Genomic DNA, 17,911 nt, shown 5'->3' on the forward strand with positions numbered 1-17,911 from the left:
CGCCTGCCTCTGCCTCCCGAGAGCTGGGATTACAGGCATGCGCCACCACGCCCGGCCTGATATTTGACAATTTAAAACCCAAAACTACCCTTGGGTGACAAGACACATGGACCTCAGTTTCCTTTGAATGTAAGGACGACTGGATGAACTGGGTGTGGTAGTGCACATCTTTAATCCCAGCACTCAGGGAGACAGAGGCAGGCGGATTGTGAGTTCGAGGCCAGCCTGGTCTATAAAGCAAGTCCAGGACAGCCAAGGCTACACAGAGAGACCCTGTTTTCCGGGGAGGGGCGGGCAGGACTGGATGACTGGACTGGATGCGAGATTGTAAATGCAGCAGGCATAAAGACCCCTGTGCCATGCATATGCCCTTCACAGCAGCGGCAACCTGAGGCCGGAGCTCTTTTCCTTTTCCCTCAGGTCACACAGCTAGTGGATGGCAGAGCAGGGACTCAGATCCAGGCTGGTGGCTTCGCCGTGCTTTTAAGTGTCCCAGGATGCTCCTTATGTATACAGGATGACTGGAATCTAAGACCTGCAAGGTCAGTGCAAGTGTGGGTGTGGCATCAAATGGCACACCAGTAGGGGGCGCCACAGCCTCCTCACATAAAGGGCATTAGCATGAAGCCTGGGCTGAGGTGGCTCTTCGTCTTCCCAGGCTACAAGACAGTGAGGCCAGCCAGGCTAGAGTGCAGCTGCGGTCCCTAGCAAGACCTAAACTGAGTGGAAGGACTGGCCAAAGGAGGAGTCAGGGACTCTGGTTCCCAAAAGCTGGACCCCTGAGCTGAGCGCCAAGCCTTTACCCCAGAGTCCTAGAGTGGCCTGGCATGGCACTAGCTGTTTCCATCTCACCCCTACCCCCTTCTCAACAGCAGATTCCACTGGAGAGGGAGACCAGGCTAGAGAGACCCATGGGTCGAGGTGCTGGAAAAGTCATCAGGGTGGCCACCAAACACCAACAGATCCAAGTCTCATTGTCTAGATGGGAAAACACGGGCCCAAGTCAGGAGGGCACACAGCCAGCATGTGCGGGGACAGGAAGCCAACAGCCCAAAGCCCTGCAGGTGATGTGACGCCCACCTCACCCATCCTGCTTCCTTCCTTCCTGCACTGAGACCTGTTCTCTCTCCTCCAGAGACGCCCTCAGCTGTTCCTTGGGGCTGGCCTCAGGCTCCCAGGCCTAACTTCTGTGACCTCACCTCGTTCTCACTTCATGGACTCTGTACTGGCTGCACCGTCAGCCTGGCTCCTTCTTGGCATCATCACTCACACACATGGAGTGTGCTTGACTATAAACTCTGGGAGAGCACAGTCTTCCTTGTGTCTCTAGCCCTGAAGCGAGGGGGTGTCAGCCATAGTTGTAGGCTTTCAACCAGTGTCTACTGATCTGTGACTGGGGTCAAGGCTCTTGTGACCTCATGCTGAGACCAGAAACTGCAAGGTGTCCCAGGAGCCAACCATGATACCACAGGTCTGGGATCCCAGCAGGAGGGTTCTAAGTTAGAGGCTAGCCTGAGCTACATAAAGAGATCACGTCTCAAAATAACAAAAAGCTTGTTTCCAGCGTGATGACTTAGCGGGTAGAGACACTTGCACTGAGTGGATATGGGAGAACCACCAATAAACAGAGGAGAGAGTCAGCCCCTTGGGGCCCGTATATGCCTGTCATATGTTCCTCTGGAGTGTCAATTCTTTTTTTTTTTAATATTTTTTTATTTAATTTTAATTTATGTGCATTGGTGTGAGGGTGTCAGATCTTGGAGTTACAGACAACTGTGAGTTGCCATGTGGGTGCTGGGAGTTGAACCTGGGTCCTTTCAAAGAACAGGCAGTGCTCTTAACCACTGAGCCATCTCTCCAGCCCCTGGAGTGTCAATTCTTGAGTTCATTAAGTCATGGGTTTACGAGGGCCCCTGGGGAGGAGCTTGGCCTGGGTGGAGAGGCCACTGTACAGCTGTGAGACTTGTAGCTGCCAGCATTTTCCTGGTCACCTGGTCAGTTCTGGAGCATTTGCCTTTCATCCTCCTATCATGGGACACCAGACACATTCAAACCTCTCTCTTCCCTTCCTGGACTCTGTCTAAGCCGGCTCCACACCTCACAACCTTCCTCTACTCGCAGGCTGTGGTTACTCCTTCCTCAGAGTTTTCTGTTTATTTCTTTTGTGGTGCTGGAGATTGAACCCAGAGCCTCAGGCTAGGCAAGCACTCTACCGCCTAACCACATCCTAATCTGCGTGTGTGTGTGTGTGTGTGTGTGCGCGCACGCTTCCGCACTCACATCATACCTGCCACAGCATCAGTGTGGCGATCAAAGAACACAGCCCAGCCAAGGCTCTTTTTGTTTTAAATACATGATGCATACACATACGGGTTTATATCAAATTGTTATCAGACAAAAATCATATAACAAATCCATAAACTTAGTCCTAGAACTAGAGAATCATTAAACTACTGGGCGTGGTGGCACACACCTGAAGTTCCAGCACTCGGGAAGCAGAGGCAGGCGGATCGCTGTGAGTTCGAGACCAGCCTGGTCTACAAAGTGAGTCCAGGATAGCCAAAGCTACACAGAGAAACCCTATCTCAAAAAACAAAACAAACAAAAAGGTGTTCTTACATACATGTAAAAGTCCTAAGAATGTACTGCTTATTTTCAACTGTACTGTATGGCTTTTCGATCCATTGTTTCTTTTGAGACAGACCCTCACTCTATAGCCCAGGCTGGTCCAGGACCTCCCTCTATAGGACATGGCCTCAAGCTCCTGGATGCCCTCTGCCCGAGCCTCCTGAGTCCTGAGTACAGGCATATACCATCACTTCAGTGACGTTCTGCGGATCTAGCCGGTGGCTTCACACATGCTAGGCAAGCACTCAACCTCCAGCCCCACCACCCACCACCCACCACCCACATCACCTTCTACACCTAATCCATGTCTCCCTGCCAGAGGCCCTTTCTAGGCCCATCTGCCCTCGGCCTGCTGGCTCCTCTCAGCATACGCTTCATGACTTGCCCTACAGGCTCATCTGTCCCAGCTCCAGCACCCTGTGCTCTGCAGCTCAAGTGAGCTTTTAAAATCTTACCTTGTCGTCCCCCACCCCTACCCCCCAGTTCCAGGAGGAAGTATAACCTCCCCTGTCCTATCCTTTTGGGCTGTAATGTGTGGCTCTCGGCTCCAGTAAAGGACACTTGACAGCCCTCGGCTCTGTCTTCACTGTGGAAGCCAATCTCTGGCCTCATTTGCAAGGCTGTCTGCGAGCCTCACACTGATCCCAGAACCTTTGGGATGCCCCTCTCCCTTTGCTTAGCTCCTTCCCTGCAAGGATCTATCCAACCCCTGACACACACACACACACACACACACACACACACACACACACACACACACAGAGTCTCTCTCTCTCTCTCTCTCTCTGATCATTCACACAGACACACATGCACACATTCACACAAACACACACATTCACACAGACACAAACACACACATTCACACAGACACAAACACGCACACACGCACACGCACGCATGCATATACACTATAGTCCTCAAAGGTCTGGCCTCTTCCATCATGCCCCAGGACCAGCTCCTCCTATGGCTCAGCAGCTATGGAAAGTAATGACAGGACAGAGGGTGCAGCCTTCTGAACTGCAACTGCCTGACCCCAGCAGCAGCTGGTCCTCTCTGAACCTCCTCTCTCCCTCAGGCTTTTTCATGTCTCTTAACCTGTTTGAGGGATTTGTCTCCTTGTCTCCTCCTCCCTGAGCATGGAGTTATTTCCTCCTAGTGGGGGAAGGAAGAGATTAGAGGCCAACAACCCTTTAGAAGCTCTCACTCCCTACCAAGCAATCCTAAAAATAAAAAATGACTCTGGAGTTGGGTTTAAAATTTTTCAGCCAGGCACGGTAGTACAAAAGGCAGAGGCAGGTCAATCTATGTGAGTTTTAGGTTAGCCTGATTTACATAGCGGAGTTCTAGAACAGCCAGAGTAACAGTGAGAGCCTGTAAAAGGAGGAAAAGGAGGAGGAGGAGGAGAAATAAATACACACACACACACACACACACACACACACACACACACATGTATCACAGACAAAAGACATAAACACCCAGGACACATGTGGCACTAAAATTTTTAAAGAAAAAAAAAATGGGCCAGGCGGTAGTGGCGCACGTCTTTAATCTCAGCATTTGAGAGGCAGAGGCAGGTGGTCTACAGAGTGAGTCCAGAACGGCCAGGACCACACAGAGAAACCCTGTCTCGAAAAACAAAAACACAAAAAAGCATTGGCGCTGAGGATGTAAGTTGTTAATAGATATTACTTAGCATGCACAAGGCCTTGGGTTCGGTCCCCAGCACCACATATAAACTGGGTGTGGTAGCGCACACTTGTAATCTCAGAACTCAGGAGGTAGAAGCCAGAAGATTAAGAGTCCATGGCCAGACTTGCTTACATAGAGTCAAATTCGAGGCCAGCCTGGGCTACATAATACCCTGTCTCCAAAAACAAAAAACAAAAAAGTTGACGAATTTTGATGTGAATTCTTGGCCTTGCCTTCTCTGACTCAAAACTGGAGGAAAAGAGAATCCAGGAGATGCTATATTCCTATCCCAAGGCACCCCCAAAGATTTCCCAAATCTGGCCCCTATCAGATACCTTTATATCACCCTGAGACCCCAAGGAGACGTTCCCCCGGGGACACCTCACCTCCTGGAGCTGGAAAGAAATGGAGTCTTTTGGCCTTATACTCTAGGATTAGAAAAAATCTCAGGATAAGCCTGGACTATGCAGGCAGGGTGGTACCTGCCTGTATCCCCAACGCTGGGAAGACAGAGGCAGGCTGAGGGTTATGAGTTCAAGGCCAGCCTGCTCTATGTGACAAGTTCCAGGCTGGACACTCAGGAGAGTCACAGGAGAGCTCAGGATGAAGTCCAGCTGTTGGAGGTCTCAGGGAGTGAGGGCCACTGGGTGTGAGGTGCATTTTATTGCAGTAGGATTGTGGTTACAGATAAGCTTGCTCTGATTAGAAGCGCTCTAGAGGTACAGAGCCACACAGGGGTGGGACAGATTGGGCGGGAGCTGGGGTAGAAGAGAGGGGGCTTAGGAGTTCATTGGGTGATACGGTTATCTTCTGTTCTGTTACATAATTCTCCAGTCTCTGAGGAGGCTCCTGTGGTATGCTGAGGTGAATTAAGCTCAGGTACACGACGCCACCTATGTAGGCACCCAAGATGGGTGCCACCACCGGCACCCACCACCAGTTGTTCCCAGCACTGCAGGCAAAGAGAGGGAGGCCTGCTGAGGATGCTGACGTCCAGGGTGCCACTCGTGCCCAGCTTCGACCCACATAGGGTGAGCAGAAAAGCTGCCCCATCTATTGTAAGGGACTCTCTCATCCCTAGCCTGATCCATAGACAGAGCCGACAGTCCCACAGCAGGACTGTGGGCCCTCGCCTGTCTCCAGGACCACGTGGAGACTTTGTGAGACTTTTCCCATACAATTTAACAGCTCACGCCTCTACATGCAGGGCCCCCCTGAGAGCTGACAGGAATGGGGGCCTGGCAGGGCAGTACCTGAACACTTGTTTGCCCCAGCCAGCAATGAAAGTGAAGAATCGGGGAGGCAGGTCACGGGATGGGTTGATCGCGTATCCGGAGTTCATGCCTAGGGACACCCCGATAACAGAAACAAGGATGCCTATCACCATGGCTTCTGTCCCCTTGAGGGCTGGACTGTTGTCCTTATCCGTGATGGCGAAGATACACAGCTGTAGTAGCCCGGTCAAGAACACCTGGGGAGTAAATACCATGGCAGGCCAGTGGGGACACAGCCAGAGTCACAAGCGCTCAGCAGGACCCCAACTCTGCAGCTGCAGAGACCTGTGTCCTAACGCAATCCCATCCAGAATCCTTCTGTCCTCTTTATCACGTGGGACTTGAGGTGGGGACACCCCGATTACTGACCTCATCCAGGAAGCCCCGCCACAACGTCATGTGTTCAGGGAGATAGGTAGCAAAAATGTTTGCGGTGGACCTGGGACCGGTCACCAACAGGCGTCCGCCTGCAAAGTGGTCAATGGCCCCTGTGGAGACAAAGATAGAGTCATTTCCAATGGGGTCCCAAGCAGGGCGGTCAGAATACCTCAACAGCTTTACTCTGCTAGGGTTTTTGTTTTGTTTGTTTTGTTTTGTTTGTTGTTGGTTTGTTTCTTCCAGAACAGAATACCAAGACAGAGCCCCATCCATATTTCAGAAAAAGTCGCCGGAGGCGGACAACCCAGGAGGAACGCTCACCGTAGAAAAGTAGGTAGGTGGTGGCTGCCGCCAAGAAGGAGCCCAGGAACTGACCCAGCACGTAGACAGGGAACTTCATCCAGGGCAGCCGGCCAAGTGCACAGTTGGCGAAGGTCACCGCTGAGTTCATGTGGGCCCCTGTTGTGAGGCAGGGTGGGCGCGGTGGGGGGAGGGTGTGTTAAAAGACACAAGCAGCAAAACAAACAAGATTAGCAGCACAGCAACAGTAATTTGGAGTTTATGGAGTGTGTTCCCCGTGACGAGAGCTCCCGTTTGACCCTTTTTTAAGTTGATTAACTTATTTTTTTAGGTTTTTCGAGACAGGGTTTCTCTGTGTAGCCTTGGCTGTCCTGGACTCACTTTGTAGACCAGGCTGGCCTCGAACGCACAGCGATCCACCTGCCTCTGCCTCCCGAGTGCTGGGATTAAAGGCGTGTGCCACCATGCCTGGCTCCGTTTGACCCTTAAAATACCACACGACACGAGGGCAGGGACCACCACCCCTATTTTCACCTTAAGGCAAGTTGGGGGAAGAGAAGGTTTACTCTTTGCTTAAGATAAGCCAGGTAAGGGCTGGAGAGATGGCTCAGTGGTCAAGAGCACTAACTGCTCTTCCAAAAGACCCAGGTTCAATTCCCAGCACCCACATGGCAGCTCACAACTGTCTGTAACTCCAAGATCTGACACCCTCTCATAGACATCCATTCAAGCAAAACACCAATGCACATAAAATTAAAATGAAAATTGAAAAAAAAAAAAAAAGATAAGCCAGGTAGTAAAAACAGTGAGTCAAAGGGCCCATAAAGAACTGGGAGAAGACATGGGCAGAGGCCACGGCCTCTCAGGGGCTCTTCTCCCTATAGGTCGCCTAAAGCTCCAGCCATGCCAGACAAGGAGTTGGGTGAAGGAGATGGCACAGTGAGAAGATTCGGCCTTGCCTACACGGCCATATATGGGCTTTACTCACCAGAGATGCCACCTCCCACATGCACTCCCATGGCAACTCCAAAGCCGAACCCCAAGTTGACAGCAAGGAAACTTCCAAGCTTTTGATCTCCTAGAACCATGTGAGCCACGGATCCAAGGCCAAACACCTGTGAGGAAGGGCTTCTGAGGAGGCGGCCTGCCTGACACACACACACCCCCCATCAGAAGAAGGACCAAAATTCAGTCTCCTGTCCTCAACCACCCCAACCCCGTGCCCCCATGCCTGGGCCTCTCCAACTTCACTTATGAAGACCTTGTCTTTTTTCTACGGAGTCTCGTCTTATAAACTGTCCTCCTTGGCCCCCAGTGAGACCTCTCAGACCCGAGTCAGTGAGAGCTGAGTGATAGGGATTAAAAAAAAAAAAAAATTCCAGGTAGGGAATCAATCACACAGCCTGAGGCTGGGTCTGTGATGCAAACCACCTGAAGTGGGGGTGTGAGCAGGACTTCAAGGAGGGGACGGCAGGGCTGGAGAAACTGAATGACCTGAGAATTGATGAGCCAAGCATGACTCGAGGAAGCCAGCGATGCCAGTCCTGGCTGCCATGCACATCTCTGTGTTCTTAGAAACCCTAACCCCTCCTGGAACATCTGATACTACATCATAAAACACTTAAAGGACCAGAGATGGCTCAGCAGGAAAAGACGTGCCGAGTTTGATCCCAGAACCTACATACAGAAGGAGAAAACCAACTCCAAAAAGATGTCTTCTGACTCCACACACTAAAACAAATGATGCATAGTAAACTTTTAAAAAGACAAACACGCTGGGCGTGGTGGCACACGCCTTTAATCTCAGTGCTGGGGAGGCAGAGGCAGGCAGATCGCTGTGAGTTCGAGGCCAGCCTGGTCTACAAAGCGAGTCCAGGACAGTTAAGGCTAACACAGAGAAACCTTTATCTCAAAAAACCAAAAAAAAAAAAAAAAAAAAAAAAAAAAAGAAAGAAAAAGAAACAGAAAAAGAAAAAGATACACGCAGACGGTGCTTCCTGTAATGTGTCTATGTGCTGTGAATAGATCTCTAGTGGTCAGGCTGCTGGGACCCAGAGACTAACATATGTCCTCTAGCATGGCAGGCACTGACCATGTGTGGCTGTTATGTGCTTAAGGGTGGCTACCATAAACTGAGATCTGCCATGTGTATAAAGAAGACACCATGGCCTGGCATGGTGGCGCACGCCTTTAATCCCAGCACTTGGGAGGCAGAGGCAGGTGGATCCCTGTGAGTTTTAGGCCAGCCTGGTCTACAGGCAAGTCCAGGACAGCCAAGGCTACACAGAGAAACCCTGTCTTGGGGAAGAGAGAGAGAGAGACAGAGAGAAAGAGAGAGAGAGAGAGAGAGAGAAAGAGAGAGAGAGAGATGCAACCAGCTCCATCAGTGAATGGCGCTGAGAAGGCCCAGGGCTGAACTGGGCAGGACTGATGGTGGGTGTAAGAAATCCCAGCTGGACCATATGTGGAGATGGAAGAATGGAGAAGTGATGTCATGAACAGCAGGGAGAGATGGCATCCTGAGGAGAGCATGGTCATCTCTGCCTTGGCAGGCTGAGTCACATGTATAAAAGTCTAAAGAGCAGTCTTTCGGGTGTGACGCTCCAAAAGTCATAGGCCTTGAGTGCTGTGTTGTCAGGGAGTGCGGGATCCCCGAGACTGAGAGGTAAATAAATGGTGGTGAGAAGAGGCGAACTTTTGGTTTTGTTTTGGTTTTCGGATGCAAGGTCTCACTGTATAGCCCAGAATTGCTTCAAGCTCCTTAACTCAATGTATCCTTCTGTCTCAGGCACAAATCACTGTGTTCAGCAAAGATAATTTTGAGGGAAGGTGTTGTTGGGTTCTTCTGCCCCTGAGCCCCAGCCCCAGGAGATGAGGAGGAACTGGGAGGAGCCTGTGCAGACCGAGGGCATGTTTGGGTCTGTCTTGTGTTGTTTGGGGTAGAGCGACTTTGGTATGCTCACAGACCGAGAGAGAGAAAGAGGGCGATAAAGATAAGAGAGTAGGCCCGGGCGTGGTGGCGCACGCCTTTAATCCCAGCACTCGGAAGGCAGAGGCAGGCAGGTCGCTGTGAGTTCGAGGCCAGCCTGGTCCACAAAGTGAGTCCAGGATGGCCAAGGATACACAGAGAAACCCTGTCTGGAAAAACCAAAAAAAAAAAAAGATAAGAGAGTAAAATGGACAGTGTGCCTGGGTGGGTGTGGGTGACTGGTGCAGAGGTGGGGAGGAAACGGGAGGGTGGGCAGCTGGGAGGAACAGGAGGGTGGGCAGCTGGGTGTAGGGAGCCCCCTTGATGATTTTCTCTGGTGATCAGGAGATCAAGCATTTTAGGGTGGGAGTGGGGGAGCACAGTTGGGAAGAACCTGGCCTACCATGGTGATGCATGGAGGCAAAGGATTCTACCCTCGGTTCAAAGCCATCACAGCCTACGCAGTACATTCCAGGCCAACCAGGGGCCAGGCCTAAAAATGTAGTGCGACCTCATCTCTAAGGAAGAGGGAGGGAGCTCAGCAGTGAAAGCACGTGCCATCCAAGTGTGGGCCAGGAAGACTAGCCCTATCAGCAAGCTCTGGGCTTGATTAGAGGCCCTGTCTCAGCCAGTAAGGTGGAAAGGGGATGATTCTCAACATTAATCTTGGCCCTCCACATACACACACACCAAATACACAAGCCAGCCAGGCACGGTAATATGTGCCTGTAATCCCAGATTTGAGCCTAGATTACATAGTGAGACCCTATCAAAAAAAATAATATAATAAAGAGCCAAGTGCCAGGCATGGTGACGCATGTCTTTAATCCCAGCACACAGAGAGACCCTGTCTGGGGCAGCGGCGGGGGGTGGGGGGGGAGGAAGACTGGAGAGATGGCTAGTGGCTAAGACTGACAGACTGCTCTTGAAGAGGACCTAAGTTTAGTTCTAAGTATCCATGTCAGATGGTTTACAACTGTCTGTAACCTCCATCTTCAGGAGAATCTAATGCCTCTGGCCTCCATGGCACCTGAACTCACCTGCACATACACACCAGTACACACTTAAAAAAAAATGAATATATATATATATTCCTTTGTTTTTTGAGATAGAGTTTCTCTGTGTAGCCTTGGCTGCCCTGAACTCACTTTGTGTACCAGGCTGGCCTCGAACTCACAGTGATCTGCCTGCCTCTGCCTCTTGAGTGCTGGGATTACAGGTGTGCACCACCATGCCCAGCTTCTCACATTTAAAAATAATTTTAAAGACAATAACAAACATTAGGAGGAAAAGTGAAACCAACCCAAAAGCAGAGAGAGGCAGTTGAGCAGGGCTCACTGGGCCCAGCAAAAGCCCAGGACAGGTACAGGGGAGCCCAGAGATGGCCTGACTTGCAGTCCCCGGGGAAAATGCTGGACAAGACAGGAACTGATGCTACAGAAGGCCAAAGCAGGCTGACAGGCTGGGGGTTACAGGACGTGGCAGGGCAAGCAAAAGCATGGAGCGGTTTTAGACAGAGTCCTACTTCCATTCCACTCACATCAAAGCCATTGACTTGGGTGTTTGTTGTTGAGACAGGCCCTCTCATGGCAATCCTCCTGCCTCAGCTTCTGGGATTACGTGTGTGTGCCACCACACCTGGCTTCAAAACCATTTGCTAAGGATGATGAGTGAGTGAACGGACTTCACCTGATGTGACCCTGCCGCCAGGGTTTGCCAACCGGCAATGCATCCCCCTGATCCATCCAGCACATGGGATTTGTTTGGATAGTTGATTCTGGAAGTTTCAGCTGCTCTTGAAAAATGAGACAATCCCGGAGTACTGGCCTTCGTCCCATTCTCCATCACAACTGACAGCTGGGCCAGCAGCAGCTATATGCTTATACAGACTGGGGCCAACGCCTTTCACACCACCCCTCAGCCTGTGGCTCCAAGTACAGCCGGGTTCCCAGGGCCCTGGTGGCTCCAGCCCCCCCTCTCCCTGGCCAGTGAATGCAGCCCAGCCCATCAAAGTCCCACCAACAGCCAGGAAGCCAGCTCTGGGAACAGCCTACGACATCCCAGCTGCAGTAAATGGGGCCCAAGGTCACATCAGCCTTTTTTTGGCAGAACCTTTACCCTAGTGATCCCCTGAGCTTCCTATAACCAAAAAAGCGCCCCCACTTCTTGGCACAGGACTAGAAACTAAAAATAACAACCGCACACTGTCCTACAGAAGAACTTCAGCTTCACCGAGTTCTGTTTACAGGCGCTACTTCTCGGCCCGCACAGAAAATCAGTAGAGCAAATTCTTCTGCTCCCCGGTCCACAGACAGAACCTGAAGCCCAGAAGGTGCTCTTCCTGCCAGGATTTTAGCAAGCCTGCCATCTCTCAGCTGGGGGGTAGAGCAAAGCGAGGAAGGGTCAGGACAGACAATAGCCTGGCCTGGATTCCATTTAGGCTTGGGCAATTTGATTGAGCCTCATAGACCTCTTCAATTTCCCAACTGTAAAGTGGGGGAGGGGTGGTGGTGCTAATAATACCTATTCAGGATGGGTGTGCTAGCGCACACCCTTAATCTCAGCACTGGGGAGACAGAGGTGGGAGGATCTCTGTGAGTTCGAGGCCAGCCTGGTCTACAAAGTGAACTCCAGGACATCCAGGGCTATGTAGAGAGACCCTGTCCAAAATAATAATAGTGCCTATCTCATAGGCCACTGGAAAGATCTGGGAAGGGGCTGCTTGTAAGGGGCCTAGCATCAGAGTGCTTGGTGTGCTATAAGTGCTCAATTATAAGCAATAAATAAATAAATAAAAAGATGCCTAGCATGGTGGTACACACCCTTAATCCCAGCGCTCAGGAGGCTGGGGCAGGAAGAGTTCAAAATTGAAGTCAATCAAGGATACAGAAATAATCCTGTTTTAAATAAATAAAAATTCCTAAAGAAAAGAAAGGAAAAAAAAAAAAAGAAAGGAAAACTGGGCCTGGTCACGCACACCTTTAATCCCAACACTCAGGAGGCAGAGACAGGCAGATCTCTGTGGGTTTGAGGCCGGCCTGGTCTACAGAGTGAGTCTAGGACAGCCAGGGCAGTTACACAGAGAAACCCTGTCTCAAAATAACAAAAACAAGCCAGGCATGGTGGCACAAGCCTTTAATCCCAGCACTCGAGAGGCAGAGGCAGGAGGATTGCTATGAGTTCGAGGCCAGCCTGGTCTACAAAGTGAGTCTGGGACAGTCAAGGCTACACAGAGAGACCCTGTCTCAAAAAACCAAAAAACCAAAAATAAATAAATAAATAAAATAAAAGGAAGCTGGTAAGAAGACTCAGCAGGTGAAAGCACTTGCTGGCAACTGGAATTCACTCTTCAGGATCCACATAGTAGGTCCTCTGGCTTTCCATCTCACTCTGTGGCAAGCTTGTGCCCACACAAAATACAAAGACACATATACACCAAAAAATAATAATAATAATAATTGCAAAAATTCCAAAGGAAGGACTAGAGGTGTAGCCTGTGACTCAGTGATAGAAGGCTAGTCATTGACGCACAACAGCCCTGCGTTCGATTCCCAACACTGCCAAAAAAAAGAAAAAGAAAAGAAAAGAAAAAGAAAGCAGATGTAGGTATGCATCAAGCCATGTGGGCAGTTCCCGCTTTCCCAAAGAACTCTTTGGGGAGGCACCCTCCAGCCTCCCACATTCCAAGGTTTAACAGCCCTCATAGGACTGGAATGTCTTGTCATAAATGAATTACTTTGCTCTGGGTTAAGATCAGGCTGTGCTCCCCACAGCTCAGGAGCCAAAGAAATGAAGGCTGGAGGTAAGGGATGCAGAGAAGAAAGAATAGCTAGAGCTCCAGTCAGAATAATACCCAGGGGCACACGCGCACACACAAACACACACAGTTTTTGTTCGTTTGTTTGTCGAGACAGGGTTTCTCTGGGTAGCCTCGGCTGTCCTGGACTCGCTTTGTAGACCAGGCTGGCCTGGAACTCACAGAGATCCGCCTGCCTCTGCCTCCCGAGTGCTGGGATTATAGGTGTGCGCCACCATGCCTGGCTACAGACACAATTTTTTAAATCATACAATTATAGATAGATAGATAGATAGATAGATAGATAGATAGATAGATAGTTAATTAATAACAAGAAACCATCCACATATATGTACAATTTATGCTGGTGCTGGCACTTGACCGCCTTCATGTAAGTCTACCAGCTCGATCCATGCTGTTGTTCACGCTTGCCAACAAAAGACTCTAACTCTGTGAGGTGTTAAAATGCCCACAGAATGGTGTAGAGCTGATCCAGAACTCAGAACCAACTCCCAAACCCAGGAGCTGGGATTCCACACACTAGGAAACTGGGAAGTGAAGCTTGGGGCCAGGGAGAGACGGCTCCGGCCAGCTGTTGATGGCCAGAGTCAGGACAGGAGCCTCGGTGGCCAGAGTCCCTCCCACGTCACTAATGCTGAACGATTTTTACAACCGCCGCCCTCCATAGTGAACTTTACCTCTATCAGTCCAGCCCAAGCCTCCCTTGGGAGTCAACGCCCCCTACTTCCTGGATCTCTCGCTGGCATCTCATCTGTATCCAAATCAGCTCCATCTCTGGGCCTGTCCTGGGCCTGCACTTCAGAATGGCTCCTCAGAGCTTACCTTCCATCTGTGGCTTGAAAGTCTCCCTGTCGCATCCACGTTCTCCCAGCATCTGCTTTCTCCTCTATGCCTGGCTCCATCCCCTCTCACTCTCCGATCTCCATAACAACAGCCGGGAGACTGGCTCCGCCCCACAGTTACCTGCGCTCTTCTACTTTTTAAAATCATGTGTGTGTGCGCGCGCGCGTGCGCGCGCGGTGTGTGATGAGAGTAGGGTACACATGCTGCCGTGCATGTGTAGACATTAGGGAACCACGTTACGGAGGCGAGGCTCTCCTTCCATCTTTACCTTAGCCCCAGGGACTGAACTCAGGGCATCACTCAGACTTGTGCACCCAGCACCTTTACCTGCCGAGCCATCTCTCCTTCCCTGCCATTTCCCTCAGACCAGTTCTCAAAGGTCTCACCACCTCTCAGTATAAAGCCCAAGACTGATCTTGAACTTGCCAAGTAGCAACAAGACAAAGGACTCAAACTCCCAAGAGGCCCTGCCTCAGCCTCATAGTACAGGCATGTGCCAGCATGCGCAGATCTTTTGCCATTTTCTCCTTTCATTTGATTGGTTGATTCGTTGTATTTTGTTTTGTCTTTGAGACAGTTCCTTGAAGCATAACCATGACTAGCCTAGAACTCGCTATGTAGCGCAGGCCAGCCTCAACTTTGCTTCAATCCTCCTGCCTCAGTCTCCCAAGTGCTGACGTCACAGCATCACCACCACGCCTTGCTCCTTGATCTCTTCACTATTGGCTTTCCTTTCCACCTCATCCACCAGCCGCTGCCTCCACTCTCTCCTGGCCTGTCAGGAGCCCTTTTCCATCCTAAAAAGACTTGGTGAGCAAGGCCTCTGCTTCTTTCCCAGGCTCCCAGCTCAGAGGCAGGGGAAGGAGTGATATGACCCCTGGGGCCACTGCCCTTGGCGGGGGTGGGGGCCCCTCCCCCAAGGCCACCCATGCACTCACCATCATGACATAGGTGCTCATGAACTCCGACAGGAACTCCCGCACCATCTCCCTCTGCAGCACTCCTTGGACAGCCCTGAGCATAGGCCCAGAGGCCATCTCGGAGTTGTGGGTGGACCTGAAGCAGCAGGCCAAGCCAAGGAAGAGAAAGGAGATTCAAGTCTGCCTCCTGCCCGTCGGCCCTTCAACTCTTGGCTGAGTTAATGGGTAACCCAATGGCCTCTCCCCATGTGCCTTCTCCTGCCCAGGACAGGAGAGAGAGAGAGAGAGAGAGAGAGAGAGAGAGAGAGAGAGAGAGAGAGAGAGAGAGAGAGGAGATGAGAGATACCTGAGAGACAGAGGGACATGGAAGGGAAAGATGACCCAGCTAGGCCTCTTCCTTCAGCCCCAGACTGAACAGGTAAGAGTGGTGTGACAATGTGGCTACTTTACAGACTCGCAGCTGAAAGTGCCATCTGCTTTGGGGCGAGGGCGGGGTAGAGCAGTGAGCCACTCTGTACATGAGGTTCGGTTCGGCAAAATCTGTCGCTCGGCTATCCCAGCAGCACAGGAGCCAAAAACAAATCCTAGGTTGTTCTGAAGATGGGGGCTCAGCAATTGCATTGGGCTCTATAAGCAGGCCAGCACAGAGACGCTTGTGAGTGAACACATGAACAAGCAATACAGAGGAAGAAAGGAGAGACAGTCTTAATTCCCAGTGTACCTTCAGCGCCAGGCCCGCAGATGGGCCATAAACATTGGCTGAATGGATAAGAACCTGGCAACCCACTTCTTGCTTTTAACCAGATTGACACCAAAGCTTCCTAAAGAGCCCAACACTTGATGAGTGTTTGTTCAATAAAAGCTCCGTTTGAGCCGGGCGTGGTGGTGCACACCTGTAATCCCAGCACTCAGGAGGCAGAGGCAGGCGGATCATTGTGAGTTCGAGGCCAGCCTGGTCTACAAAATGAGTCCAGGACAGCCAAAGCTACACAGAGAAACCCTGTCTCAAAAAACCAAACCAAAACAAAACAAACAAAAAAACTCCGTTTCGATGGACAGATGGATGAAGAAAAATGAGTCTCAGGTGCCAGCATCTTCTGTGGGGGATGGGTACGGGGCTGGCAGCTGGGGAAAGTGTGCGTCTGGAGGAGGAGGAGGAGGAGGAGGAGGAGGAGGAGGAGGAGGAGAGGGCAGATGTGGCTAGGTGGTGAGAGACTCAACGGTGGGAGACACAAAGTCTAGGTAGTTTAGGGTATGGCGACTAGATGAAAGCCATGAGGGACATCCAGGGCATGGCTTGACTTCCGGCTGGAGCTGACGGGAAGGGAACCCCTGCCTGAGCTGATACCACTGAAAGAGGAGTACGCCTGGGGGCCGTGGAGAAGGTTATTTTCACTGCCAGTGAGACCCCAGCAGGTCTTAGGAGGTGAGTCTACAGCCAAGAAAGGAGAGCAATGTCGTCATCAGTGCAGAAGGGGCCATGGGATCTTTACGTCCAAGAGAGGGCTCTGCAGGCAAACATCTGTACTCTCGTGGCATAAGCGTGCTTCGCTGAGAGGGCAGTAAGTCCTACAGAGACCTGGGAACCAGAGAAGGGGGAACTGGGAATGCAGCGGATGTGCCTCACTGGAAATGAGTGGAGGAGGCGAAGGACTGACCATGTGGGTTAAGTGTGGGGAGTGAAACCTCAGGAAAAGGGAACAACTGCTGGAGGAGTCTGCGCATGCGTACAGAAAGCAAAGGGAGGCAGTGCAGCCGCAGGGCAAGCATAGCGAGGCACAAGGCGGAGGACGACGCGGTAAGGGGGACTGGGCTGTGGCCAAGGCAGACGCTGGCTGCACCCAAGAGTCAACCAACAGGTGGTGGAAATGGTTACACAGGGCGGGCAGAACCTGTTCGCCAGTCCTGGATCCTCATCTTGATCTTCACAGCTTCCCCTAACCCCAGGGCCCAACCTATGCTATGCTGTGTGACGTCAGAGGCAGGTAGGCTGGGCCCTGGGCTGCTGGGCAGGTAGAAAAGAAAGGGCCTTCTGGACAGCAGCTACCCTGAGGAAAAGGCTGGCATAGGACTAGAGGGCAACTGAATTGTTCTGGGCCAAGGATGGAGTATGAGGGATGCTTACCTCCTCCGCTGGTCTGCTTGGGCCATATTTTTTCTGACCTTTAGATGCTGTGGAACCAGAGGGGAACCTAGGGCTGAGAGACACAGACCTTGGCCCCACATTTCCATTTAGACCTCGGTTTCCCAGTGGAGAAGCCACCAGGCAGCCCTTGCCAGTGCTATCCCAAACCCAGGCAAGCTGGAGGGGAGAGGGAGGGAGAGAGGGCCTCAAGCAATTGTGAAGGGTCCGGTAGTCTCTCCCGCCCCCGCTGTGCCCCCCCCCCCCACATGCTGCCCCAGGATCCTGGACCTCAAGACCAGGCTCTTCAGAATCCTCCTGGCCTCCCCAAAATCTGCCATCTACCCCACTTTGGGCAATGCAGTGCCTAGTCTGGCCCTCCCGCCTTTCCTAAACCTTACCCTGTATCCCGTCCTGCTCTCAAAAGGTGAGGGTAACTCCCGAGTTGTCCTCAGGCAGGCTCTACCCAGTTCTCTCTGGATAAAGCTTCCTTGTATATCCCTACCCCTTAAGGCAGAAACTCTGCATCCTGGCCCAGCCTCTGAGGAAGGCTCCATGGAAGAAGTCAGCAGCTGACCCACCCCAGCCCTGCCTCCCTCTGCCCAGTCTGTCAGATCTCCCTTCCTCTCCCCACCAGGCCTTTCTGCCATCACAGCCCAATCCATCCTCCTGATCTCTGCTCCTCCACTCTGCAGCTCTGGCTCCCCCACCCACAGCCAAGTCTGGCCCCATCTACCCATGTCCACAGAGGGCTGAACCAGGACAGAGAGTCGATAAGCCTTCTTTCCCAGACAGCCGCCTGGTCACCCCTATATGGCCCTTGCTGGGCTGGCTGCCCCCAAGGAGGCCTACCTGCAGCCTCACACTGGCTCTGCCGAAATGCCCTGGGCTTTACAGCCTCTGTCCAGGCCCCTCCGTTAATGTCAAAGCCGGCCTTGCTTCTGTTCCAGCTCAAGCTGCAACTGAGCT

At 51.7% G+C, this 17,911-nt stretch overlaps 1 protein-coding gene across 2 annotated transcripts; it reads right to left on the reverse strand.

Moving 5' to 3' along the window:
- Nucleotides 1-4,964: 4,964 nt before the first annotated feature.
- Aqp7 (aquaporin 7) lies at nt 4,965-17,100 on the reverse strand. 2 transcript variants are annotated; one of them, XM_051157775.1, is made up of 7 exons: nt 16,946-17,100; nt 14,839-15,078; nt 7,261-7,387; nt 6,294-6,431; nt 5,964-6,082; nt 5,574-5,791; nt 4,965-5,272 (listed from the first exon to the last, which is right to left on the reverse strand). In XM_051157775.1, the coding sequence occupies exons 2-7, from the start codon at nt 14,935-14,937 to the stop codon at nt 5,023-5,025; spliced, it is 951 nt and encodes a 316-aa protein (XP_051013732.1). In that variant the 5' UTR covers nt 14,938-15,078; nt 16,946-17,100; the 3' UTR covers nt 4,965-5,022. The 2 variants fall into 2 exon arrangements, with proteins under 2 accessions (XP_051013732.1, XP_051013730.1); XM_051157773.1 differs by having other exon boundaries at nt 14,839-14,956; nt 16,946-17,069.
- Nucleotides 17,101-17,911: the final 811 nt, after the last annotated feature.

Source organism: Acomys russatus, chromosome 2 (assembly GCF_903995435.1).
Source record: "Acomys russatus chromosome 2, mAcoRus1.1, whole genome shotgun sequence".
NCBI classification, from domain to species: Eukaryota; Metazoa; Chordata; class Mammalia; order Rodentia; family Muridae; genus Acomys; species Acomys russatus.